Consider the following 24,562-nt stretch of genomic DNA (forward strand, 5'->3'; position numbering starts at 1 on the left):
GAGGTGTGTACAGGCACAATCTCAAAGATATCTTCCATATTCTTGCATCGTCTCCCACACAAACATCCATGAAAGTACATGCCAACTACGCATCCAGTGGTTTCTGCGCATAAGCTACACAGCCGTGCATATACGCATGCACATTAAGGCCCCGCATTTCCCGGCGCAGATGGGCAGCATAGACGGTAATCTCCTCTGGAGTCCAGCCGAGCTGGGTAGCCATCACGCTGACGAGTCCCTCAATGTCATTGAAAATGGCGGCACGAGTGAACTGACCGACTTCGTGCAGGACCGGGTCTTCCGACCATTCAGAAAACGGGACCTAGATTTCCATGTTAGCGAGATGTGGCAGCAAGGCGATAAAGGCTGTTAGCGTGCCTTGTATGGCGTTTCCGTAATGTTGATAAACCCTGCATCTTTGAGAGCTTGGCGCTGTAAACCTTCCATAACAGGGTTGAATGAAGCGAGCGAGCCAAGCTTTCGTGCCCCTTCTTGAAAGATTTGTCCCCACTGGGACAACGCCGTCTTCTTTGTCACGGTGCCGTCGTCTGAGTCGAGGCTGCCGTCCACCTCAAGGGATTCAATATAGCCACCAGGCTTAAGAATCCTGTATGCATTCTTGAACAGTTGCGTCCAGTCCTGTACACAGCCAACCAGCCATCTAAGGTGTACGTAGTCGACCGAGTTGTCGCCGAACGTCCATGGCTCATTAAAGTCTTCGATTTCGCTAACCGGTCATTAGTAAGAACGAAGAAAAAGTTTAGAAGCAGCAGGACAAAGAGAGAGTTGATTACAAATATGCATTTGGAGGCACCCAAGTCGACTGCGTAGGGGAAATATCAGTACCCACGACCTCTGTGTCAGGGCGTTCATCTGCGAAATCGCTGTCTCTACTTAGCCTTCGTTTGTCGTTTGTGATAAAGAGACCTCGTGATAAAATGCGGTGCTAAATGGGGAGGTTACATACATAGCCCAAATTCCCGATCCTGTACCAATATCAACGGCTTTCTGTACAACACTTTGTTAGTGATGCTCTATTAGAAACCTGCAATTACCTACATCAATATGCTCTGGTAAGGGCGCGAGAAAGAGTTTGCCACCCATAAGCAGCGTGTAGGTGTGATGCCTAGTGGTAAGTTAGAAACTCAAATCTTATGATTAGCAGGTAACCAAGCCTTACCCAATATCGAGCGTGTTATTCTGGCGGTCATCGTTGGGGGCCCTTGAGCTTCCGTTAGCCAAGTGCTAGCAATGATCATCAAGTCTTTTTGCAGTCGGCATACCAGTAATGATTCTCGCCAAGCTCGTGGTGGTACGTACGCCCATTGAGTACGCGAAACTTCAGGATGCTTGACGTGATGGATGCCGTGGAGCTGGCGATATCTTCACCTAGCGCGGAGTCACCATCGTCCTAGAGAGCGTCAAATCGTATCCAATCTCATTTCTAAATCTATCTAGAAAAGTAGTACCTCTAGAGTTTCTAGACCCGTCCAGGTGTGTGGGAGTTGGAGTTGGGTCGGCGGATCTGGAGTAAGCGAAATAGCAGCCGGAGATGCGGCCGGAGGAGCAGGCGAAGAGGCAGCCGGCTCTACTGCCGCTAGGGCTGCTGCCGAAAATGCGGCCGATGTCTCAGCAGCTGAATTAACATTCTCCTCCATCTCGGTCATACTGGCAATGGTGGAAGGCGAAGAGTAATCGCCTGACCAGATTAAAGATATAACACCACGACGAAGAGCGATTTTACTACGAAATAGCGACCTAACGTACTCCGTACGAGGAGGGGAAGTGGGACAGATACGAAACTCTCGGTTACTTGTACGCGGAAGATACGGCATGCATTCCTCCATCCATACGACTCTGGACAATAGCCGAAGCATTCTTGTAAATACGACGTAGTAGTTTGCACAACCATTCAAACACTAGGATGCATCTGGCTAGCGCAAAGTCAGCGGCTTTCATCCGTTTTCCGCGCTACAGAGTAAGTGCTACATAGTAGTGAGGGATAGAGCTAACCATCTGTGGCGTCTATTCCCGAGTGCCTTCAAGAAGATTAGCACAGCGGTACTCCGTATATTCACAGGAATACCGGCTCTACCCCGAAAGTATCTTACCAGAGGCAAGGGCCAGCTAAATGTAACCGTAGGCTATTTACCAGCCCTGTCTTGTGCCCTGGGCCTAGGCTGTGTCTTATCTGGCTGGCAGGAAATCCACACTTTTACGTACGAGTACAAGGATAGCATATTTGCTTCCATGTGAAATTCGTAGAGTACTCCGTACGCAGTAGCTAAAGATGATGAGTGCGTGTTTGAAGCCACTTTCTTTCGAGAGAAGAGCTTTGATGAACATGTCTATATAGACCTAATCGCGAGCCTTCTTGCAGCTAACATTCGTAAGCACGAGACGACCGCAAGGTACAGGCGGGGATGGCAGATAATTGTGGAGGGTATGCCTGATCAAAGTTTTATCCAGATGCCTAATATGGCAATTGACCAGCCCGCCTTATCTAACCCCCTGGAGAAACATGTCCGTTTACAGCATAGATGTCAATACCCTAAAGCCAGTGACACCCCGCCACGATACTGCCACGATACTAATGTCGCACCGTCTAGGCAACCTGCTACTTTCTTTGATGGCTACTTCACATCGCTTGTTGGGAAGCCTACACAGACAACCTTTGATAACATACACTTCTTGATAGCATGGACATTATTTTAATCAGGAACTAGAGGAGGGAACAATGCCCTATTGTCCATGCAAGTGATTCGTTTTTTACCGTAGCCTTCCCTTTAGATTACGATGGCGGAACATCATCAACTCGACAATGTGTCGTTATGTGCAAATTGATTAGGGAAACTGCATGCGCGCAAAAACGGTAAACTGAGAGGTGTTGGAAGCGCGAGAAGGTTCTTGGCCGCGTCACCCGCCCAGTATGGGAAAGCCTACCTAGCCTGCTTTTGGCTCCAACCTTTCGGCTAAGTGATCAAATGGCCATAGCGTCTGTTATGACCGACATAATCGCAGTCATGACCAATACTGGCGAGACCATTGCACGACAGCTACTGGCGAATCTAAAGGAGGGTATGAAGAAAGACGCAACCCCAGCACTTGAAACTCGGCGGCAACTGAGTACACTACTGCACAAGATGGGGCATGAACGGTTTTATGCTATGATTCGTACCCTAAAACACAAAATACAAACATATGCTGCAAGCTAATGATTTTCGTCGACCTGCCATGCTGTCTTTGGAAGGGAGCCTCGTGGGTCTCGAAAACAATGATTTGGCCCCATAATTGCCCGGTGCAAATCACCGTGCTTTTTGCTTAGGGCCTGAGCCTCCAGCAGCCTTCCCCGACTTTACCGGGTGGGGTGTGAAGATTGCCTTGCGTCTGTCTCCGTACTGTGTGGCGTATAGCGCTATTTAGTAGGGGATTTCATGCACGTCGTAGTTCGGAAGTAAAATAGCTATACACATCACTTCTAGGCACCCTTAATACGATAGATTGTACCTAGATACAAGACTCCGCTGCGGACAGAGCTGTCGGGTTTTTGTTTTTCTATTTTATCTATTTTTGAAGATTACTACGTCAAAGCAGAAGCTCCAAAGATCCCCCTACAAGTCAAGCCCACCATAACGGCACACGTCATCTCGAGGAGCAACGTCGTAAGAGAGAACCCCTTAGCTGGCTTGTAACAGATGCATACACCGGGAAGTAAAGCGTGGCACAGCTAGACAAAATAGGAAATGCTCGTCAACTAATTTTTACGCCCGATTTCTAGGCCATGCACTGCAGCTCCGAGTCTTGCAAGAATAGAAGGTAAAACCGGCCTGCCAAGACGTGTATAACCAGACTTTCCCTCTTTGAAGAAAGGTTTGCTTGGCATATGCGACGCAGTACCGAGCTGTTTACACAATTAGAGCCTACAAGACCTGATTCGCCGCAGCCGTGTGGAGAGTTGCCATGTCTCACTGCCACAGGCCGTCGTTGCAATGCGGCTGAAATATAATAACGCCCGACATCATATTGTGCCGGAAGCCTGATCACACACTCACTCCTCTAATTTTCGTGAAAGCAAGTGACGAGTCATATTACACCAATACAATTCAGCTGGCCTGAATGTCATAAGACTCGTATATGCACAAACAAGAGCAGTTACAACGATCCCTCATTTCCCCACGACTATTAGACTACCAATCATATCCCGCAACTCGCTCCCGTCACCCCAAAGGCTGAACCCACCCTTTTACACGTCACCCGTTCTAGGAGAAGTCTAGAACAGCAGGCTTAGTAAAATCAGAGGAACACACAGGAGGGCAGACAGCCCGAGATTGACGGACGGATGTCCAAATGAGGTTACAGCTTTGGCAGGGGTCGGCACGAGAACCTATTGGAACAGTTAGACAGGCCATCAGTAAAGTAAGTGGGAGGGATTGGGGAATGTACCTGGTCAACGACGTGAGCCACCCCATTTTGCAATACGAGGTTTGCCTGCGTGATTGCTCCGTTGTTAATGTACCATATGCCGTTGCGGATACTGATGGTCAGGGTGTCGCCAGTCTTCGTTGTCAGAACCAGCCCGTCGGTGAGGTCTGGAAGGTAGCCGACAAAGCCGCTGACAGCATGATTTGAGATCAGAGTGGACGTGCTCGTAGTTCTGTTTCCAGCCAAGGCAAAGGCCTCATTGGAGGGCAGAAACACAGTGATGGACTGCGTCTGCTCGAGACTTCTTGTGATATTGGTCTTGTTGGAAAGGCTATTGAATGTTGTTTGGCCCGTCTGAGCAGCCGTGGACGAAAGCGACTCGGGGAGAGTGAAATAGCTGAAACAATGTGAGTGAGCTTCCTCGGCATTGTATTCTTTTTTGAATTCCTTGTTTTCAACAATGGAATCGTACCTATCGGTGACTTGTATAAGCCCGCCGTCAAAGGCAATGTCTCCCCGAATGACATTGGACACAGTCCCCAGACCAGACTCAATTCTCAGCAGCGATGTGGCATTGGCAGAGCGTCGGTACGGCCCTCGGACTCCCAAGACTTGCCGCTTGGACACGGTGGTATTAACAGGTCGCGTATCTGCTACTATTTTTTGCGACGTGTCTACCAAACCAGACGATTTGTATCCCATGGCCAACACTTCACCACCCTGGGCGCCCAAGGTCTTTTGCTGTAGATACGTTTCTACCAGACAGCTCTGGTACACCAGCGTTCCTTCACTAACGTCAGCCCGCCGGGCCAAGCTCGAGGAGCCAATGGCCTGGTCGGACGGAGCGAACACAGTCTTGATAGCACCAGAGCTATACAGCTCTGACGCATTGGGACTTGCCTGGATGCGAGCGGCAAAGTTGGAAGCACCGGCTGCCACGAGAGCATCGTACAGAGACGGGAGAGAAGTTGTAGTGGCTGACGTGAGGCCGCTCACAAGAACGGCAGAAAAGAACGGCTGGTAGCGCATGGTGAACAAAGTGTGTGTAGGAGCAGAAAACAGCACATGGCAGAAGGACTTCTTGGTGTTGTGCTGAGTGGAAGATACGATGCAGCGACTGTGGTATTTAACAGGAAGATATGTTTGTACTTTGTCTTGTTTGTGCCGTTCATCGCAGCTGGCATAAGCCGGCGATTCAATCCATATGTCTGCATTTCATTGGAGAGGAGTCTCCTCGGAGGCTGTGCTGCTGCAGAAATTGGCAATATTCATGCATATGAAGTGATATTATTAAAACCAAATAGTAATCACACGAACAAGGCAACGCTGGATGGCAAAGCTGAAACCCCGATTGGCTCTGCATGTTTTATTAGTTTCGTGTCGTCGAATCACGGTGAGATGCTTTACCCTCTATTCGTCGGAGCAATGTATCATCGCCGATCATCACCATGGAGTTTCGTTCAGCTTGCTCAGCGCGTGCCGTATTGCTCCTTTGGGATGCGACCATCAGCACGGGACAGAGCCTCAGTGATTTGTGATGCATTGTCGTCTCGCCCTTTTTCCACCGGATTGACTTTCCTTTTCAACCCATCTCTCTTTCTCAAATTTTCCTCTGCTGTCCTCTCTCTTCAGAACTATTTTTTCCCAACACAAGACCTTCTCAGGCAAAAACAATGGTTGTAACAACCGGTCCACAGCTTAACGGCACTTGGCTCACATGGAAGGCGTTTTACTATCCCGATCCCTCTGGCCCAAAATGGGCTTACTCTGTCCCCACAAAAGCGGCACAGCAGATCAACTCTGCCTACAGCTTGATGGTTGAAATGCTGGCCGCACAGTTCTGGTGCCTTCTTATCGGCATCGCCATTGTCACAATGTTGCACCGCAAGAAGAATCAGGTGAACAACGACGTCTTCAAAACCCTGATGCCACATCTGTGGAATTCAAAGTCCGACCTCATGTCCGCTGTCTTGAACCGAAGTATAGAGCTGTTAGGTGGAAGCATAGAAAACCGCGCCGTCATTATCTCGGTCATCGTGTTGATCGTCTTTGCACTATACTGTGGACAAAAGGCAATGAGCATCCTGGTCTCAGCAAAAGTCATCCTTGGCACTGCTGCCCCCGTCAATCCGGAAGCCATATACGTCCCAACTCCTGAGAAAGATAACAGCCTCATTGCCGCTACGCACGTCCTGAATGTGCCCTGGGCCTTGCGTGCACTTGGTACGGCCACAGCCTCCATTGCTTCGTTGAGCAAATACGTCAGCGTGAGCAAAGAAACCCTCATAGGAACCTTCAACGGAACCCAGGAACCCGTCTATCAGATTGCGTATAGCTACAATGTCACAGGTGCCGACATGGGGCTGCAGAAGTACCCCAAACTGGTCCTTTCGGTCAAAGGTTCTTGTTTCACCGAGTACAACTGGTATCAAGGCTACAGTGCATACGAAAATTGTTTTTACCAGGACATATACCACCCCTTCGACAACTCTAGCCGTACTATTCTCTCGTCCCCTTTAACTGGCGGATCGCCAATGGCCTTTTTCCTACCCGGGCTAATCGGCCAGTCCGGCTCTTTTCCCACAAGCAACAGCACCTGGGCGGCAATCATCTCGTCTGTGGGAAAAGCAAGCTACACAGCTGGAACAGACCCTTGGTATCTCACAGAGCTGCAGCCCACCAACGATACGGGCACCGCGTATGCCGTCGTGACGGGAAGGCCTGCGCTGTCGTGTTGGGAAGACAGTGTCTGGTCGCACAAGGGGAAATCAGCCAGCATTGAACATCTCGAAACCCTTCCAGGCATTCACCTGTCCGACGGGATGAAAAAAGTCCTGGAGCATTACCTCACCGGGCCAATGATTGTTTCGCTGGGAATAGACCTCGGATCCTCCAATCTGATCTCCGGCAACGCAGCCCTCGGGGCCATCATCGATGCCAATGCCAACAGCTTCGCGCAAGATATCGAACGGCTCGTTGTCGCTGCCTATGTCGCCACCACTAATGTTCTGACCACTACGACTCTATACCCGTACGGTGCCAGCATGAAGGTTGTCAACAGAGTTCAGAACACCTCGGGCCAGGTGGATCCCGGCGTGGCTGAGTTCGTTGTCTGGACGCCAGAGATCACCGCTTTGAATCTGGTCGTTGTCATCACCATACCCGTCTTGTTGACTGTCCTCCTTTTGACTAATGGTATCCTCTTCTGGGTCTCTCCATTGGCGAAAGCAAATGCGGTCGGCGCGGCCGAACTGTTCTCCGAGTTCGTCAAATTACACCAGAATTCAGAGATCGTTTTCGATTCTAAAAAGCACAAAGCAAAATGGCACCATCCGTGAGTTTCTTTGGCCTCCGATGTCTGGCAAAAGCTCACAGACAAGTAGCGAAGTCGAAGGGAATCCAGTATCGAGTATCGAAGGGACAAAACAGGTAGATCTGGCATAAGGCAGAAACTGCCAAAAGGATCTCGCCTTGAAATACGCACACAATAAGAGCGGTTATTGTAGTGCTATTATCGTATCAGAAGTTGGTTTGCAGAAAGGCCACCAGGAAGGAAGACCATGTTCCGTACAGAGAGACTTTACTTATATTTTCATGTTCTTGAGACATCTATCATTTTTTGCGATAAATTTCACTCCAGTAAGCACACCAGTAGCAAACCACAAGCAGTTGTGTGAGAAAGTAGTCACATAAGATATAACCCTGGCAGTCTCAACGGTACTGCATCAACAACAAGGTCTGTCTGCGATTGACCGAATATTCATCCAAATGGAATGATCCGAAGAACAACATGCTGCGCGATAGTGCACGGACCACCTCTAGTGCAGAGTTTCAGCCCAGACTTCCTCTCTAGCCTCAGATAGCTGTCTTCCTTTTGAATACAACGCTCTTCGCCTCATCACAACATAAGTCTAGCTCAATTACTTGCGCATCACCAGGACTAGATAGGCCAACAGCCGATAGCCCGCAATGATTCCAATCATGATACCAATCCAAGTGCCCTCCTGTCCCGTGTGGATGCTGAGTTCTTTCAGGACGTCGGTGCCTCGAATCTTTCCGACGTTATTGAGATCACTAGAGTAGCTGCACTGATACAGGCCGCCATCTGTCTTTGCACACCAGTACTCGCGGTGTTCAAACTCATTGACCATCATGCCCTGGAAAACGTAGGCTTGGTAGTCGATATAGTGGAAGACGTATTTCCAAAACACATTCAGTATTGACATGGGCACCAGGAATCCGTCCACACACATCCAAAGACCGTTGGCAAAAGCCGTGACGGCTAGTGCCAGAACAAAAACGTTGAAAATAGACGATACGAGAACCACCAGCGACTCGGCAGCAATCAGGTCGAGGAAAAGCCAGAGAACCCATCTGAAAAAGGCAGAGCCGCTCGGAGTAAAGTTGGAAAGCCAGTAAACGATGATTGAGAAGACCAGTGCGAAGAAGAAGAGGAAGGGCAAGCCAATTAGAAAATTGGGCACCAAGAAGGACAAGGGCGTGACAAGACCGTTGGCACGCTCCTGCTTGAAAGTGCCAAGGTCCTCAAGAAAGGCCGGAACGTAAGCGACCGCCATGAATGACATAAAGGCCCCGCCAAAGAATATGGCATTGGTGTAAGGCTGAATGTACTTTTGTTCTGGCTGGAGACGTAGGAAGACGGTACCCATCAGTATGGCCAGACCCAGGTACATGGCCAAGCGAATTCCGTAGGCCATGACGTCGCGATACGATTTGATCCATGAGCGGTGCAGCAACACAACCGGCACCACCCACGGTCTTGGTCCGTCTGCCTTGTAGTTGTCGAGAACAGGGCTACTCTGACCGTCGTTGTCCCTGTGGTCAACGTCCATCTGCAGACCGGCAGCGAGATCGGACGTGTTCCAGGCACGTGAGATGCCATCTGTGCGGCGCCGAATCTCTCCGGTTGTGTCGATGTCAGTGTTCACGAGGTCGAGGAAGTGCTCTGGAGAGCTAGAGTCCAACGGAACTGGATAGCCGATGCGCGAGAAATACGCAGGCGCTTCTGCAGTCCCACCAAAATAGCACGTTCGGCCACCGGATAGCAAGCAGAGTTTGTCAAATTGATGGTATGTGGTCGAGGACGGCTGGTGGATAGAGGCAATGATGATGAGCTGCAAAAGGGTCAGTACCAGAAGAAGCTCGCGTGAACGCACGCTTAACTCACGTTATTGGCCTTTCCAATGGCCTTGATGTAGCTGCACACCTCTCGGCTGAGGGCAGAGTCGAGGCCGCTTGTAGGCTCGTCGAGAAACATAATCTTTGGGTTGGTAACAAGACGGCTGGCCACACTGAGACGTTTCTTCTGGCCACCGCTCAGACCTTTGCTCCAAGGAGTGCCTACAATGGTATTGGCCTGCAACTGAAGACCAAAACTAGCGATCAGGTCGTCCACCCGGTGAAAGGCCTCCTTCCTGCTGACATTTCTAGACGAATGAATTAGTGGCTCCTTCCATCATGCCTTGGGTTTGGTCGTAGTTTGTCTATCTTCCTACCTTGGTAGTGAGAGCTGTGCGGCAAACATCATCGTCTCACGAACGGTCAAGCTTCCAATCAAGGCATCCTCCTGCTCGACATACGACGACAAGGCGCGAATACTGCTGCGCGTCACCTGCTGTCCGTTTGCGCATATCTCGCCCGTGGTAGTAGCGCCAGCGGCAGCCACTCGGTGGGCCAGAGCGTTTAGCAGGGTCGTCTTTCCGGAGCCGCTGGGCCCCATGATGGCCAGCATTTCTCCCGCGCGCACCAGACCAGCCACATTAGAGAGGAGGGAGAGGGGTGTCTTGGTCGTGCGGTCCTTGACCGAGACATTTATTTTGTTCCAACTGAACGTGTCCATGGTTGTATTTGCAAGATTATTGCTTCCAATGCAGCCCATTTCGATGTCAAGGGATGAGCCAGAGGCTTCGGCAGAGGTAGATGGCAATTCCATTGCAAAAAAGAGGATTTAGTCAACAGCTTGCCACACAGATCACTGAATGGCCCTATTGTGCGTATGCAATACTCTGAAGCTGAATTTAAGGATGGTTGCCGCAAGTATGAGAACAGGAGAGGAAAACAGAGAAGGAAGACATTTATATACACGACTCTCGGCGGCCATCAGCGTCAGATTGAAAGTCAGTCATCGTCGCCGATATTAGAATGATCGGCTTTCCTCAACGGCCGCATTACCAAGCAGCAAGACGGTGCACCGAGTCAGCTGGAGCGGGGACTTTGCTGATATACTCCATGCAGGGAGGTCGGCGTACCAGAAGAAAAAGGAAGCAGACGTGTCCTAATCGAGCAATTTGTATACCCAAAAGCGTACTAGTGCTCCGTATTCGCTCTAGTTCCCACGTCCCGTTTACTAGCCTTTCGGCGACCACGACGCAATGAAACAGTGCTCCCGAAAGTCTGACCCGTCTGCATTGTACACTGACGGTTTCCTACCACTCGATCGCTATCCATATTTTATTCACACTATGTCCTCAAGTTTCGGTACCCGGGATTACATTACTGGTCGAGCACTCTGGCAGCCTATCTCCGAGAATATCGACAGTCTGATAGCGGAAAATGGACTGCAGTTTGTTGTATCTCGTGAACAAAACAAAACGAGGAGAATTTAGGCCTTTCTAGGTGAAAAGAGCTTCTAGGACTGACTTTGCGGCGTAGAAACACCTACTCTTCCACGTATGAAAGGTGCGCGAGACAGCGCATCTGCCTGAACCTTCCACACCCCTCTTCCCAAACGAATGAGCTCTTCCCCGAACTGCTCCAGCACTTGCTCCACACTGAGTTCACGGTCTGAAAATACCTCCCAGCACTCTTCATCGGAGCCAAATGTCGCCGTTCTCCAAAGTGTTTTCCAATGCGCAATGGCCCTCGTAGCCTCGGGATGGTCGCTTTGAACCCCAGATGCGATCATGTAAAAAGATGACCTCTTGGCATGACCGGCTTGTGGCTTCATAAGCCTCAAGGAGGAAAATTGGTGAAATGTCCGCAGGAGGTTCACTGTGTGCCACCCCTCGAGCTTGTGAAGAAGAACCACCATCGTCCCCCCGGATCTCAGATGCTCGAGGCTGAGAGCCAGTTGTGAGCACGCCAATCTTTGTGCCTCTCGTTTGTCCCGATAGGAGGCGCGTATATGTGTCCGAAGGACTTGGCCATCGCAAATAGCCAGATCGAAAACATCAGTAGACTCAAACTGTCGGGGCATGAAATTTCCCGCATCCGGATGATCTTGGGGTATGCCACCCACGCCCATATCTTCAGCAAGCATGGTGATGTCGAGGAATCGTGTCCGCACACCCAAACAGGCCGGTAAAAGAACTGCATGTCCTCCGGCTGATACAGGCAAGCTAAATGCCAGGGCGCGCGATGTTGGGTTATATTTTAGTACCGTTTCGAGAAAGCCGCCTGGGGCCATGCACATGTCCAGTACGCGAGGCGGTTCGTTGTCAGTACCTTGGTGCAGCCCAAACGCATTTGTGTCATTCTGAAGCTCTTCGGCGATATTCTTCATCAAAACGTAAAAATAATGCGCAGTTTTGTCATCGCAGGTGTCGGCGGTTTGTCGCTGTCTCTTAAAAAACGCATCTCCTTGTGGATTGTTCCATCCCTTTCGAGTAGATGATTAGTGTCATGACTGCTATTGAGGTTTGATGAACTGACTGCTTGCCGCAAAACATTGAGGTCTCGGTATTCTGCGACCCTATCTAGCAAATAAGGCACGATCAGACTGCTAGCACGTTCTAGCTTCTGGTCGACAAGGGGTGGCTGGCTTTCAGTCTTCTGGGTATTGCTCTGGACGTCTGCAGGCGGAGGCCCGAAACCAAGAGTTTCCTGCCCGTAAGACATTAGAAGCCGGATAATGTGTAATGCTCGCGTTTTGAGATGCAGAAAAGAGTTTAAATAAACACGGGACAGAAAAAGGGCAGCTGGTCAATTTCAGCGACACCTATATATAGTGCCAAAAATGTCACACGGGCATTCCTGCAAAGGCAACCAGTAGAATGTGCGTTTGCATGTGTTTTTTTCTGATTGCGGTAGCGCGTGCCTACCTTGTATATTTAAAAGCCCTGCATTGTTAAGAAGGAACGTACTTTGAAGTCGGGATTCCTGGGCTTGAAAAGTAACACATCAACAGACTGCAGAATACTGTCATACAAACAAGCACTTTTCAGTGGCTGCGGTCGAACCACACTGCAAACGAATTATAGACAGATGACATGTCATATCTTCGCGTTGGCAGAGGCAGACCCCAATCCTATCTGACGGTGCGAATTAATGTGGCTTGATTTATTTGCAACTATTTCCCCGCAGATTACAGCTGGCGTTGCTCTCTACATTGGACTGTATAGCCTGACGTGTGCGATATGACGGGACAGGTGACGAAGAAAAAGTTGAAATTACGCAGCCTATGCACCTTCCGCATCATCTGGTGGGAATCTCGTGCACTGACTGGCTGAGCCTCGAGCAGCTTGGGCATCGACTCGTTCAATTATAACATGGTCGGTATGCGTGTGATGCCCATCTTCACATATTCAATTCTGCAGCTGTGAACAAGACTCGTCCACTCATACGTGCATATGCCGTTTGTTCGAAAAATAGAATTAGCAGATTTGCGGTCTTAAAAACCCGGTCCCTTCTTGACATTAGTTTCTGTCAGTAACGAACGCTTGGCTACAAATACAATACTCTGACAGGATCAGCTCGTTTTCCTCTTTAAAAAAGCGCATAAATACTCAATTCAAAAGGCCATTTACTAGACAGGAGACTTTGCTTCCATTGTAGAAGAGCTTGAATCTAGTGTCAGAACTCTCACCTTCCGCTTTTTGAATATGTCTTCCGCAACACGTCCCTCTAGCTTGTACATTTCGGTTTCAATCATCTCAAAATCATGCTGGAATTTTGCTTGAGACCGCCTGTCAAAGAAATACCAAAGTCCAACGATAACGGCAGTTAGCGGAATTCCGACGACAAAGTAAATCCAAAGTCTACCCGAGACAGAACCATGCATATCTGTGCCACGGATGTTAGTATCTGATATCACAAATGCTAGCATGAGTTTCTTACCAGAAGCGAAGCTGAAAAACGGCATGCTAAATAAAGAGGATAAGAATGTGCTTGGAAGGAAAAACATTCCCAGAAACGACAGCGTCTTCATGGAAAGGCTGTCCCGCGTGCTAGAGTTAGCTAGCTGCTGCTGTTGGATGGCAATCAACAGATTGATCCTCGACTCTCGGTGGCTTATGATACTGCTCATCTGCAACCAGTCAGGATGGCATCACAACCAGTGTTATAGATATTGAGTACACAAGGACATACAACATCGCGCTGAAGATCAAGCCTCTGGATAGAGACGTCCTTGTAGCAATCCAACCCGTCCAGCTTGGTTGACACGAAATCTAGTCTGTTTAGAAGCTCTTTGTGGAGGGCCGCAAACCCCAAGTCTTTCTGTTCAACAGGAATAGTATTCCAAAACAGCTTCGCTGCCTTCCTTAATTCAGTGGCCACGCCTTTCCACGCTTTGGGGTTTTTCCACAAAATATTGCAATGGCACTCCGTTAGCCGGCTGTGGAGAGTGTCTAGATTTATTTGGTTTGCTTTTTGTTCTGGGCCTGGTTGCTCCTTTGTCGGGTAACGGTTGCTTATCCCAGTCTCTACTTCGCGAAGCTCGTGCCTTAAGTCGCGTTGCCTTAAGTCGTTGCTAGTTGAGATTTCATTGCATAGCATTAGAACGGGAAGGAGAAGGGGGTGCGCAGTAGGAGATGCACATGCAGACATCTGGCCAAGGACAGCAGCCAATTCCGCCGATTCTGTCCCTTTTGCAAAGCCAGAGGTGATTTTTGAATCGAAAGAATAAGACAGCGCCATTTCCCAGCCCCTGCTGACATTATCTTTGCGCATCACATCGGATTTTCGAAATATAAGCTCTGAGGTCACATAGTCAGATTTTTTGGCTTCACTTCGTGTCGAGTGCTTGGCAATACGTACGCATGATTCCGAGGCTTTGGCTATATGTCCACCAGAAAAACGGGCCCACTGCTGCTGTAGTCTCGATCCAAAGGAATGGGAGCCGCATCTCACGGACCATCAATTCGTAGTGATCTTTCTGCAAAGGCACATGCCCCGAACCAAAGGTGTGTGGACATTCTGCCTTGTCCTGAACACTTTGGAAGTAGTCAGCTACTCTGTTGGGATTTTTCTTGTTGCAGTAGTGAACAAAAGAGCATACACCAATCGTATGCCATTTTTAAACTCTAGGCCACCTTTGAGAGCTGGCGGCGCAAAAACACCCTGTGACGGTGATGAGCACAATGATCAGCCATACTCTCAAACAGCACGGTCTTCCCAAGGTAACATACCGCTCGCTTCACGTAGTTTGGAAAGTCATCTTTGCTCAGTTTTTGTTGGTCATACTGATTTTTGGTCGGATCCTGGAATCGCAAGGGGGGATGAGCATCCGCACCGCAATGTTTAGGATGAACTAAACTCACAGAGTAGTTGAAGATGTCAATGCATGTTGTCTTCTTCTCTTCGACAGTCTCGTATTTCTTTAGAAGTTCTGAAAACAAAATGATGTCCATAATTTTAGATCTTGAAGTTGGAACACGACGGCTGATGGTCGATTGCATCATATTATGCCATTGAGGGAGAGCGGCAGTCTTATAAGCACATCCCCATTTCATTTCCCGTCTCTTGGCATCCTAGGAAGCCAGGCAGCATAGTGCCTTGTTTGAGTAATTCACGCAGCACGGTGCGCAAGTAAGAGCCGCAAAAATAGGGTCCGCAAGAGGGGTCCGCAAGTAAAAGCCATAGAAAATGGCCCCATAAAAAAGTTCGCGACCTTTAACAATGTTTCTGCATTAGTGTGGGGGTATCAGGATGGTGTCAAGAGCCAGCATCGGCAATTTGGGCAATTGGGGCCTAAATGGTTGACAACTGCTTCATCATTCACATCGTACGTATGACATCTCGGTATTTTCTACGAAGACCTTTTCAGCACCGCGATACAGCCATACCGGCCACTTCCCAATTGGATACTCGTCTTACAGATTTGGACGGCCTCGTTGAAACTGTGGAAGTCATCCTGGTAATTGCTTGGCTGCCGACTGACTTCGTGACTGATCCCTAGATTGGGCGGAAATGTTTCATTGGGTTTAGTAAGAAGTAAAGAGACGTTGGGCTCACGGCCCACTTTTAAAGAAATCGGTGGTCTCCAACATACAGTACGTATAGTCTACTCACACGCGTGTATTCATACGGTACAAAGGTACACGTAGCCGCGTAGCAGCTGTGTCCACCTAACCTTACTAATTGGTCAGAACCATCCAGAATTACGGAGAATCGCGACTGAAAGTTTCGCTTTCTCTCTTCGTCTGTATAACCATATATCTTACCACCTTAGACAAAGTCTCACGTGCGGCGACAAGTAAACATGGATGTTCATCTGCTCGTCTACGACCTGTCCAGAGGTTTGGCCCGGCAGATGTCTATGGGCCTGCTGGGATTTCAGCTAGACGCCGTCTACCACACATCCATTGAGGTCAACGGCAGGGAATATGTGTATGATGGCAGCATCATTGCAATCGCGCCGGAATCTTCCCATCTCGGCAAGCCCATGGAGATGATACGGCTTGGATCAACGAGTCTGCCTATGAATATTATTGAGGATTATCTCGATTCATTACGTCCCATTTTTACTGTTGAGGTTAGGAGGTCTCCCATGCAGCAATTCTCTACTGCAACTTCTGGCTGAATTCTGACTGGCTATCAGGCCTACGATCTCTTCCACCACAACTGCAACAACTTTAGTGACACGCTTTCCAACTTTCTCGTTGGCAAAGGCATCCCGGAACACATCGCTAATATGCCCCGGGCTGTTCTTGAGACGCCAATGGGGCAGATGCTTGTCTCGCAACTCACACAGTGTGTCAATGCTGGCCGGCAGCAGAACGGCTCAATTCTTGGTCTCCAACAGAGCGCGCAGGTCCCGATAAGCCTGACACCTGCTCCGAAGCAAGCAGTGAAAAATGTGGCCACCCCTGCCGACTTATCTGTGTTGCTGGATGCAGCGAGACGGTCCTGTGCGGTGATTTTCTTTACGTCCGCCACATGTCCACCGTGCAAAGTTCTATATCCTGTCTTTGAGGAGCTTGCGCAGGAATTTGGTGGCAAGGCTACCCTCATCAAGGTCGACATATCTTTACCTCAAGCGAGCATTATCGCTAGCCAGTACTCCGTTCATGCTACGCCAACCTTTATCACTTTCGTAAAGGGTCAGAAGGAAAACGAATGGGCTGGCGCTGATCCAGCTAAGCTGCGAGGAAACTTGCGCTTACTCGTCGAGATGGCTCATCCCCTCCATCCTCACGAGAAACTTCGACTGCCAAGCTTCGTTAATCCAAACACCAAGCCGGTCATCTATGCCAAGGTTCCCCCGCTAGATAAACTCATCAGCAAGATGGGCGATGATGTTTCGAAGAGATCTGAGGTAAAAGTTCTTAAAGATTATCTGGAAGAGCGCACAAAGTCTGGTCTCGAGTCTGCTATTATACCAGACTTAGGCCATCTGTCAAGCTTTGTTCAGGGTTCCGTTCAGTCTATGCCCTCAACAACGCTGTTCACCGTCATTGACCTGTTTCGGTGCAGCCTCTCTGATCCCAGAATTAGCGGAATTTTTGCTGAGACCGACCATAAGACAGTATGCAGTGTCCTTGGCACCGTGAATGGAAATGCGGCCTGTCCCTACGCCCTTCGTCTCGTGACGTTGCAAATGGCATGCAACTTTTTCTCGACGCCCTTATTCCCTGAGGAAATATTCAAAGATGCCAAGCTCCGCGCTATGATTGTACAACTTGTTTCATCCAGCTTCTTGGATGACAGTCACACCAGTGTCCGCGTTGCTGCTGCATCTCTTTTATTCAATATGGCGTTGGCCAACCAGCTCGCTAGAAGACAAGACACCGGGATATCTTTATCAGAAGAGGACCAAGTTGAGTTGGCAGCATCTGTTGTAGAGGCCATCAGTCAAGAAGAGACATCGGTCGATGCGCTAAAGGGGATGTTGTCGGCATTGGGGCACCTTGTTTATGGTGCAGACCTAGGCGGAGACCTTGCAGATCTTCTAAGAGCACTAGATGCGGAAGGCACAATACTACAGAAGAAAAATACTTTTTCTGACGAGAAACTAATTACAGAGGTTGGGTCAGAGCTCCTTGGAAAGGGGCTCAGGCGAGAATAGATATGGCGACTGCCTTTCTGCTTTAAGGGCTTTTGGTGGCCGCCTTTGTCTTGTTATTTCATTTTTGTTTGGATCAGGATCGATCAACATTTTGTAGTTGGAATAGAGGTCCTACAGAATACAGTGAATGGCATCATCGTATACTTAAGTACCTAAATGTCTAACTGATGGACCAAACAAAGACCTCACATAATTATGTTTTGTAAGATACTACATAGTCACTCAATAGAATGTACGATTACTGACGAATTATGTGTGCCCAGTGAGCGAGAATGTATTGTTATGGTTAGGTACTTCCGAGGTATGCCGACGTGCGTCAAAACACGTACTAAATAGCCCCCTGCGCCACACAGTACATGTATTCTTTCATCACACTGCATAATCGTGCACGCCCCTCCCATTTTGGTCTGGCTCATTCGACAATTACACCCCATGCATTTTATTTCACAACTCTGGGCTAGTCGTATCTCGATCCATCCTCCACATGTGTCTAGATAGGTAGGAAACCAGTTTCACAATACGGTACGAAGTAAAAGCCTTCCAAATGGGGCGAAATGCTTTTGTCATACAAGTCTGCCTTGCAGTACCGCAAGAGTCTGATTACAAAGATTTGTTCAATAATTCGCGAACCGAATCGCGTCCAACCATTTCATTCCAGCACCCAGCCCTTATTTGAGTTGAACGCTTAGTCGAACAGGGTGAAGGCAGTCGGGCCATCGTAAATCTCGAGCGTGGCGACCTGGTCACTCTTCGTGGTAATCTCATCCTTGGGGATGAAGTGGGAGCCACTCTCGTAGCTGACCACGGAAACCGGCTGCGTCACGGTCAGGGTCAAGCCGGTGCTGTTGCGGGCGATGACAAAGGTGCGGGAAGACTCTTCACAGGTGCCCGTGACCGCCGGCAGAGTGTTGTCGGAGACGGCCGAGGCCGTGCAGTTGACCGGCACAAACTCGCCGTTGTTGACATGGACCACGCTGAAGGAGTAGCTGTGAAAGAGATTAGCTTAGAGAATAGGAATCAATCAAGCCTTCCTGTAAGGCTGCTTACCTGCACTCAACGCTGTGGGGGATGCATCCGGCGTTGAAGTCCGTGACGCTGTAGATTGCGTCGGCCGAGACAACGGCAGCAGAGAAAAGGGCGGCGGCGATGAACTTCATTTTGACGGAAAGTCGAAGACTTTGGGTGATATGGTTATTGTGGAAGATGAAGTAGTTGTAAGGATGGGTTGCGGTGCCAGATGCTTTCTTGTCTAAAAACCGAAGACATCAATGGTATCTATATACTCGACGTGGAGGCGAATTGTCGTTCCCGGCTAATCGGGTTAAGATTTAGGGCAGACAGATTACGACATAGTAGCTCGTGTCCTCTGGTGTCGATCTTAATTGTAGTGGATCTCGTGATACGTATGCAGTGGGGATCATTCGCTCGTATCGACCAAGTTTTGGCTGCTAAATTAAGATTGGTTCCATAACAACCTCGTACAAGTTCATTTATTACGGAGTACGTATAGAGTTGCCACTGCACGATTCTGTGCCATTTGGCAGGGATGTGGCATACCAAGCTGTACTCGTACGTGGTATGACGTATACTCCGTACGTCGTATGGTATTGTTTGAAGTCCAGGCTGAATTAAGAGTGGTAGGAATACGACGTAAACAGTTGGGTAAACCGCGAGACAGGGAACTAAGAGAGATGACGATGTGCTACGATGTGAACACAGTACGCTTTCTCAGCCTTTTTTTAAAATATTACATTGGCTTGCTAAGTTTACTCAGCTATTTACCATGACAGCACATGCTTACACTCCGATTGTTGCAAGAAGCAAACACTCCCATATACGGAGTACTCCGTAGATTGCCCCCGTTAGACGCTAAGACACTTTTAGTAAAAACTGGGGACCAATTGCCGGCATTTCGGCCTTACCGCCAGTTTCGAATACGACTTTACTCTGTAGGTGGCGGTGAGCCCCTGGTCCTAAATGGCCGGCGATTGTTGATCGGGAAAATAATAGCGGATCTTGTGAAAACTGGCCTCGTATCACCATCTCCATTGTCGTCGTGAGAAGGCATGATACAAACAAGTGCAGCGGTCTGACGTTACGACAGAGTTTATGGTTGGTAGACTATGTTTTGGCTAGGAATGATCGATTCTTACCAGTCGAATTGAAGCTTTACGAGCCTAAGGGCACAAACCCCAGCAGACATTTTCAAGAAAAGCCTTGGCAAACAAATTAGAGGAGTTGGAGAGCTATGCCGGGCTTTTCAATAGGTACGACGATACATTTAGAAGTCTAAGAACTTCCGAAGAGGGAGGATTTCCCTCGAAAAGGTGGCTAGCCTTACGGCACGTGACAAGTAGCTCCTATGTATGGTCCTACGACGTACGTAAGATACATACGACGTATAAAGGCTAAAGATGGAATATATCTTACTTTCTCTAGCTGCTCTCAGCAGCCTAAAGTGCCGTAGCGTGGAAATATTCCCGAAGTGTGATTGATTCTATTATGTACTCCGTAAAGTCGTACGGAGTACGGAGTATGCAAGGGAATGTTTGAGGACGGCCACTAGCTAGAAATGGGAAAAACTTACAACTTTGTGTGAAGGTTAAAGGAGGCTATACGTAGCGGTCATATAACGTGATGCACTGTGAGGAGCAGGAGGCTGAATAGGGTCTAGTGTGGGCGAAAGAGTGTTGTGTACGGAGTACTAAGGAAGAATAGATACATCGCGACCCTTCTGGGGATCCGTATTAATACTAGTGCTATGCCCCGCTTTTGTGCCTTCTGACCAATTACAGGCCCGTACGGCCAAATGGGGCGGAAGGGCCATAGTGTGGCGGATTCCAATGCTTGACACATTTCCGGCCGAGAGTCATTTTTGTCTTAAACTCAATTGATTTATTCTTAGGTAAATGACGACGGTAGCTCGACAAGAATCAGAAAGCGCCATGATATGCTGAGTACGCCGACAAGCTTGTACCTGGCTGTGTTGCAGCTTGCTAATGCTCGTTATGCACTCACTCTCCTTCTGACGTTAAAATTATTACTAAAATGAACGGATTCAGAAGAACGGATTATGGTACAGAAAAAGGTAAGACGTACGGGCGTACGGGTTACTGAACGATTATATTGAATCGTAGGTCTGTCCCTTGTTGAGATTTCTCGAAGACAGTCGGCTCCTTAGTGGAGTGGCGGACAGATAAGTGCTAGCTTGTACCCATTTCTTCATAAAATGGAGTAATAGCTCAGATGGGAGAGCGCCAGCCTGAAGAGCTGGAGGTCCTCGGTTCGATCCCGAGTTGCTCCAAAGATGCAATCCGCGGTTTTCTTTTTGGCATAAACATTGCTGCTCGGTGGAGTAGCAATAGATTTATAAGTGCCCACGTACGAAATATCATCACTAGATCTTCTGAAGGCTTACCCGTGCCACGCCCCACCTAAAATGGTCACGAAAACGTGCACCACCATAGGTGGTGCTGGACAGATTTTAAATCAGACAGATTCTAAATCACCCCCCCATTTACACCGAAAACAACCATTTTTAAGAATTCTATAATTAATTAACAAAAATAGCTGTATAAAAAAGGTCTTTGATTTTAAGAGTATATTTTTTTTTATAGACGTATTTAAAGTATATATATATATAATTTAAGCATTATAAAGGTATATTTTTATAAAGCTATTAATAAAAGTAATAAAAAGTAGTAAAACTTTTATATTTATATATTATAATATAAGTAAGCCTATAAATAAGTTTTAGTTACAGTCTTAAAAATATACTTTACTTAAAATATTAAACCGTTTAGTTACTACATTTTTATTTAATTAGATCTAGAATTTTAAAAACTTGTTGTTTTTGGTGTAAATAGGGGGGTGATTAAGAATCTGTCTGATTTAAAATCTGTCCAGCACCACCTATGGTGGTGCACGTTTTCGTGACCATTTTAGGTGGGGCGTGGCACGGGTAGAGCTTACCACAAGACGTGCGGACGACTAGGACGTATATCTCACAGAGATTACTGTGCGGGCCTCATACTGGTATCACGCGAAGGTATCATCTTTACAGACTAGTGGTGCACCGAGTAGAAGCCACACCGGCACGAGGCAACGAGCATCTGGGCCATGATCGCATAGCCCCTTCTTGGGGTTACGACATAAAAAGGGAGTCGAGGCAGTGTAATACATGGTTTTGAACAAGGGTGATAAATTTTGTGTATACTTCAATAGAATCGAAATACTAAGTAGTCAGATGCTAGGTAGGCAGTGACTAATAACCATGACCTGTGATTCAATTGCCTTATTAGGCAGTTACTACCCTTGCTCTGAGTCCTTTGTCCCTGCAAATTTTCACCTTATTCACTCTTCTTATTCTCTTTACCCTTTTCGCCCTTGTCCCTCGATACTTTTTTTCCCTTTTCCTTTTTTTACTCTTCACCTTTTTTCACTCTTCGCGTTGTACGTCACGCTTTTCGAAATCACAAGAAACCCGTCTCTGTGCCATATTTCCTCAATTCTCACCTTTCTGTATCTTTACGACTCACAGAAACTTGGGCGTTCTTGTCTTCTGGCTGTTTTAAATTTCCTACATCTATCGCCCTAAGCCTTTCTTCACATCGCTGGAAATTTTGCCATAAACGAAGCTATTGAAGAAGAATGTCAGGGACCTTGGACAAGCAGCAGCTGGTGCCCGGTGGGCACCTACGCCGCTCGGGCAATGTTCCAGAAACATTTGCTACATTATGCCCCCCTTTCATCTACAGCAATTCCATCATCGTGGCGGCCACGAGCCCGGTTCTGGATGATTCCGACCAAAAGCAAGACGGGTGGTTCATAAGTGATTTCTATGCTTTTAACTACATTTTCAAGAACCTAGGACAGCACCAGGTGTGGTTGACTAAGGTGGTATGTAGAGGCCTACTTCCGAATTAGGTCGCAATGTTTTTTTGTTTTTTTTTCTAATAAAGGCTGCAGGATCCTAGAATACTCGTGAAAAAGTTCGGCAACTATCTGCACGGCAATCCCTTCAAAGACCGGAAGGTTGTCTTGAGTAATGAATTGCTGGACAATAAAGAATTGACAGCTGTCACTATTGTCAAAGACAACTTGCAAGAGAAATTCATCAAGGAAGCGAAGCGCGCATCTGAACTTGCCGTCCAAACCAATGCACCCCTTCTTCTCATGCTGTTTTGTCATGGTATGGAAGCGGACAGAATGAAATCGCCAGCCGGCTCAAGCCGGATGATGCTACACAGCAAACATCGTGGACTTGAGGTTCAGGATCTAAAAGACGTCTTAAATCCCAGCGCAAGAGTTACTCTGATCACATCGGCCTGCTATTCAGGCGGGTGGGTGGTCCACCCAGACCTGAACAATACCAGCATGGCGGCTGCTGATGCAACAAGCGAGTCTATTTCCTGGAATGCCTCAGGAAGCATTGGTCGCTACTGTGGCTCTGTGTTTGCTAGCAGTCTGATCGGCACCCTGACTAGCGTTGCGAGCCCTCTAGTCGAAACTGGCAGCGCCACAGAGAATCCCGATGATCTGAGTTTGAAGTGTCTGTCACTATCCACATCTGGTTCACTACAGCCCGAGACACCTACGGAAGAACAGACTCTTTCATACAATGCATTCTGTCACGAAGTTGTTGACACGCTGAGGACTAAGACACGCTTTTCCTTTGCACATCATTTGACATTCAGTGCACAGAATGATGATTGGGAGTCTGCATGGATGAAACGGACAGGTATTCCTCTAGCCTTTTTCTCTGACCGGTGGGACAAACTGGTATCTTGTCCTTATTCGGGAGCTCCGAGTCGTCTAGACCAAGACCCCCACAACCCCATGCTTTCAGAGGACAGTGCTACAGAAGACGTTATTGTTCGGACCGGTGGAGCATACTCAGACATCACAGATCGGGTGACACTCGCCATGTTGCATTCAAGGGCAATAGACTTGGCTGCTGCGTTCCTTGAGACCTGCCCGGGTGATGACGACAAAGGTTACGGTCCGCTTTTTACTGGCACGTTGAGAGGACTGATCTGTGGCGATGACAATGTCCCACCGGCAGCAGAAATTATATGCTGGATCCAATTTCGCTGGGATTTTGCCTTGATGACCGATGACATAGTTCGGCAACTGCGCCTTCCCATGCCAGGCGGGGAGCCCTGCCTGATGTGGCGTTCTTTCGAATTTCTTGAAAGTCTGTGGAAATCCGGCAGAACGGATTTCCAGGAACGACATGGAGAAATGTTTATGTCTCTGCTGCGTCGAGGTTTTATCACACGAGGCAATGAGGACCAAGGTCCACCCTTTAGGCGCCCAGCCTACTATTTGGCGGCTGCCATTGTGGCAACAAATAAGTCTAAGGAGGACTGTGAAGTCCTGGCGGATCAAGTCGGGGCATACATCCACAAGGCAAACATGTTGTATGCCGCGAAGGTTCTCGCAGAGTCTCCGAACTTGCGCAGGCGTGGACGGAATTGGGCAAAGTCGGTCGGCCGCAATGTGCGGAGATCACTCTCGCCGAAGAAGAAGCGGTGGTCAATGCGCGAAATCATTGACAGCGACTCCCCGGGAAGCAGTAGCAGTCAGCACCGCCCCAGTCTCGAAACCCAAACACGTCCGCGTGGCCTGTCTGGACTGGGGCATGTTCTCGACCTCGCCGCCACCAGTGAGTCAAATGTGGAGAGGCGAAAGGGTGGACAAAATGGCCGTCGTTAGTTGGGCTTTCGCAGCGTGATGTGATGATGAGAATGCTTGGGTCTTGATGAAGCGTGTCGGAAGAGTCCCTAGTACGACGGGGCTTTGTGAGACGAGCAGCTTGATAGCCGGCATGGATGGCTTGAACGATTGCGCCGCGAGCAGATCGGTGATAGTGGGGCGAGGAAGGAGATGAGT

General features: G+C 48.5%; 8 protein-coding genes across 8 annotated transcripts; 3 read left to right on the forward strand and 5 right to left on the reverse strand.

Moving 5' to 3' along the window:
• Positions 1 to 85: 85 nt before the first annotated feature.
• CMQ_7626 (uncharacterized protein) lies at positions 86 to 1,667 on the reverse strand (the record flags this gene model as incomplete). The annotated part of the gene is made up of 7 exons (XM_014314631.1): positions 86 to 322; positions 451 to 727; positions 968 to 1,008; positions 1,060 to 1,126; positions 1,181 to 1,222; positions 1,284 to 1,411; positions 1,470 to 1,667. 7 exons carry the CDS (start codon positions 1,665 to 1,667, stop codon positions 86 to 88), a joined length of 990 nt encoding a protein of 329 aa, XP_014170106.1.
• A 2,603-nt stretch (positions 1,668 to 4,270) lies between these two features.
• Positions 4,271 to 5,451, reverse strand: CMQ_7258 (beta-ig-h3 fasciclin; the record flags this gene model as incomplete). Its single annotated transcript, XM_014314263.1, has 2 exons — positions 4,271 to 4,384; positions 4,444 to 5,451. The coding sequence occupies 2 exons, from the start codon at positions 5,449 to 5,451 to the stop codon at positions 4,271 to 4,273; spliced, it is 1,122 nt and encodes a 373-aa protein (XP_014169738.1).
• Positions 5,452 to 6,095: 644 nt separating this feature from the next.
• On the forward strand, positions 6,096 to 7,760 carry CMQ_7387 (uncharacterized protein; the record flags this gene model as incomplete). Its single annotated transcript, XM_014314392.1, has 1 exon — positions 6,096 to 7,760. One exon carries the CDS (start codon positions 6,096 to 6,098, stop codon positions 7,758 to 7,760), a length of 1,665 nt encoding a protein of 554 aa, XP_014169867.1.
• Positions 7,761 to 8,342: 582 nt separating this feature from the next.
• On the reverse strand, positions 8,343 to 10,282 carry CMQ_7339 (ABC transporter; the record flags this gene model as incomplete). The annotated part of the gene is made up of 3 exons (XM_014314344.1): positions 8,343 to 9,557; positions 9,611 to 9,869; positions 9,939 to 10,282. 3 exons carry the CDS (start codon positions 10,280 to 10,282, stop codon positions 8,343 to 8,345), a joined length of 1,818 nt encoding a protein of 605 aa, XP_014169819.1.
• Positions 10,283 to 13,186: 2,904 nt separating this feature from the next.
• CMQ_7466 (uncharacterized protein) lies at positions 13,187 to 15,011 on the reverse strand (the record flags this gene model as incomplete). The annotated part of the gene is made up of 7 exons (XM_014314471.1): positions 13,187 to 13,443; positions 13,498 to 13,687; positions 13,750 to 14,357; positions 14,419 to 14,594; positions 14,660 to 14,721; positions 14,790 to 14,861; positions 14,922 to 15,011. 7 exons carry the CDS (start codon positions 15,009 to 15,011, stop codon positions 13,187 to 13,189), a joined length of 1,455 nt encoding a protein of 484 aa, XP_014169946.1.
• Positions 15,012 to 15,862: 851 nt separating this feature from the next.
• Positions 15,863 to 17,668, forward strand: CMQ_7156 (thioredoxin protein; the record flags this gene model as incomplete). The annotated part of the gene is made up of 2 exons (XM_014314161.1): positions 15,863 to 16,135; positions 16,202 to 17,668. The coding sequence occupies 2 exons, from the start codon at positions 15,863 to 15,865 to the stop codon at positions 17,666 to 17,668; spliced, it is 1,740 nt and encodes a 579-aa protein (XP_014169636.1).
• A 685-nt stretch (positions 17,669 to 18,353) lies between these two features.
• CMQ_7407 (glycoprotein) lies at positions 18,354 to 18,825 on the reverse strand (the record flags this gene model as incomplete). The annotated part of the gene is made up of 2 exons (XM_014314412.1): positions 18,354 to 18,654; positions 18,716 to 18,825. 2 exons carry the CDS (start codon positions 18,823 to 18,825, stop codon positions 18,354 to 18,356), a joined length of 411 nt encoding a protein of 136 aa, XP_014169887.1.
• Positions 18,826 to 22,318: 3,493 nt separating this feature from the next.
• Positions 22,319 to 24,385, forward strand: CMQ_7196 (uncharacterized protein; the record flags this gene model as incomplete). Its single annotated transcript, XM_014314201.1, has 2 exons — positions 22,319 to 22,567; positions 22,637 to 24,385. The coding sequence occupies 2 exons, from the start codon at positions 22,319 to 22,321 to the stop codon at positions 24,383 to 24,385; spliced, it is 1,998 nt and encodes a 665-aa protein (XP_014169676.1).
• Positions 24,386 to 24,562: the final 177 nt, after the last annotated feature.

This window comes from Grosmannia clavigera (assembly GCF_000143105.1).
Source record: "Grosmannia clavigera kw1407 unplaced genomic scaffold GCSC_173, whole genome shotgun sequence".
Taxonomy (NCBI): domain Eukaryota; kingdom Fungi; phylum Ascomycota; class Sordariomycetes; order Ophiostomatales; family Ophiostomataceae; genus Leptographium; species Leptographium clavigerum.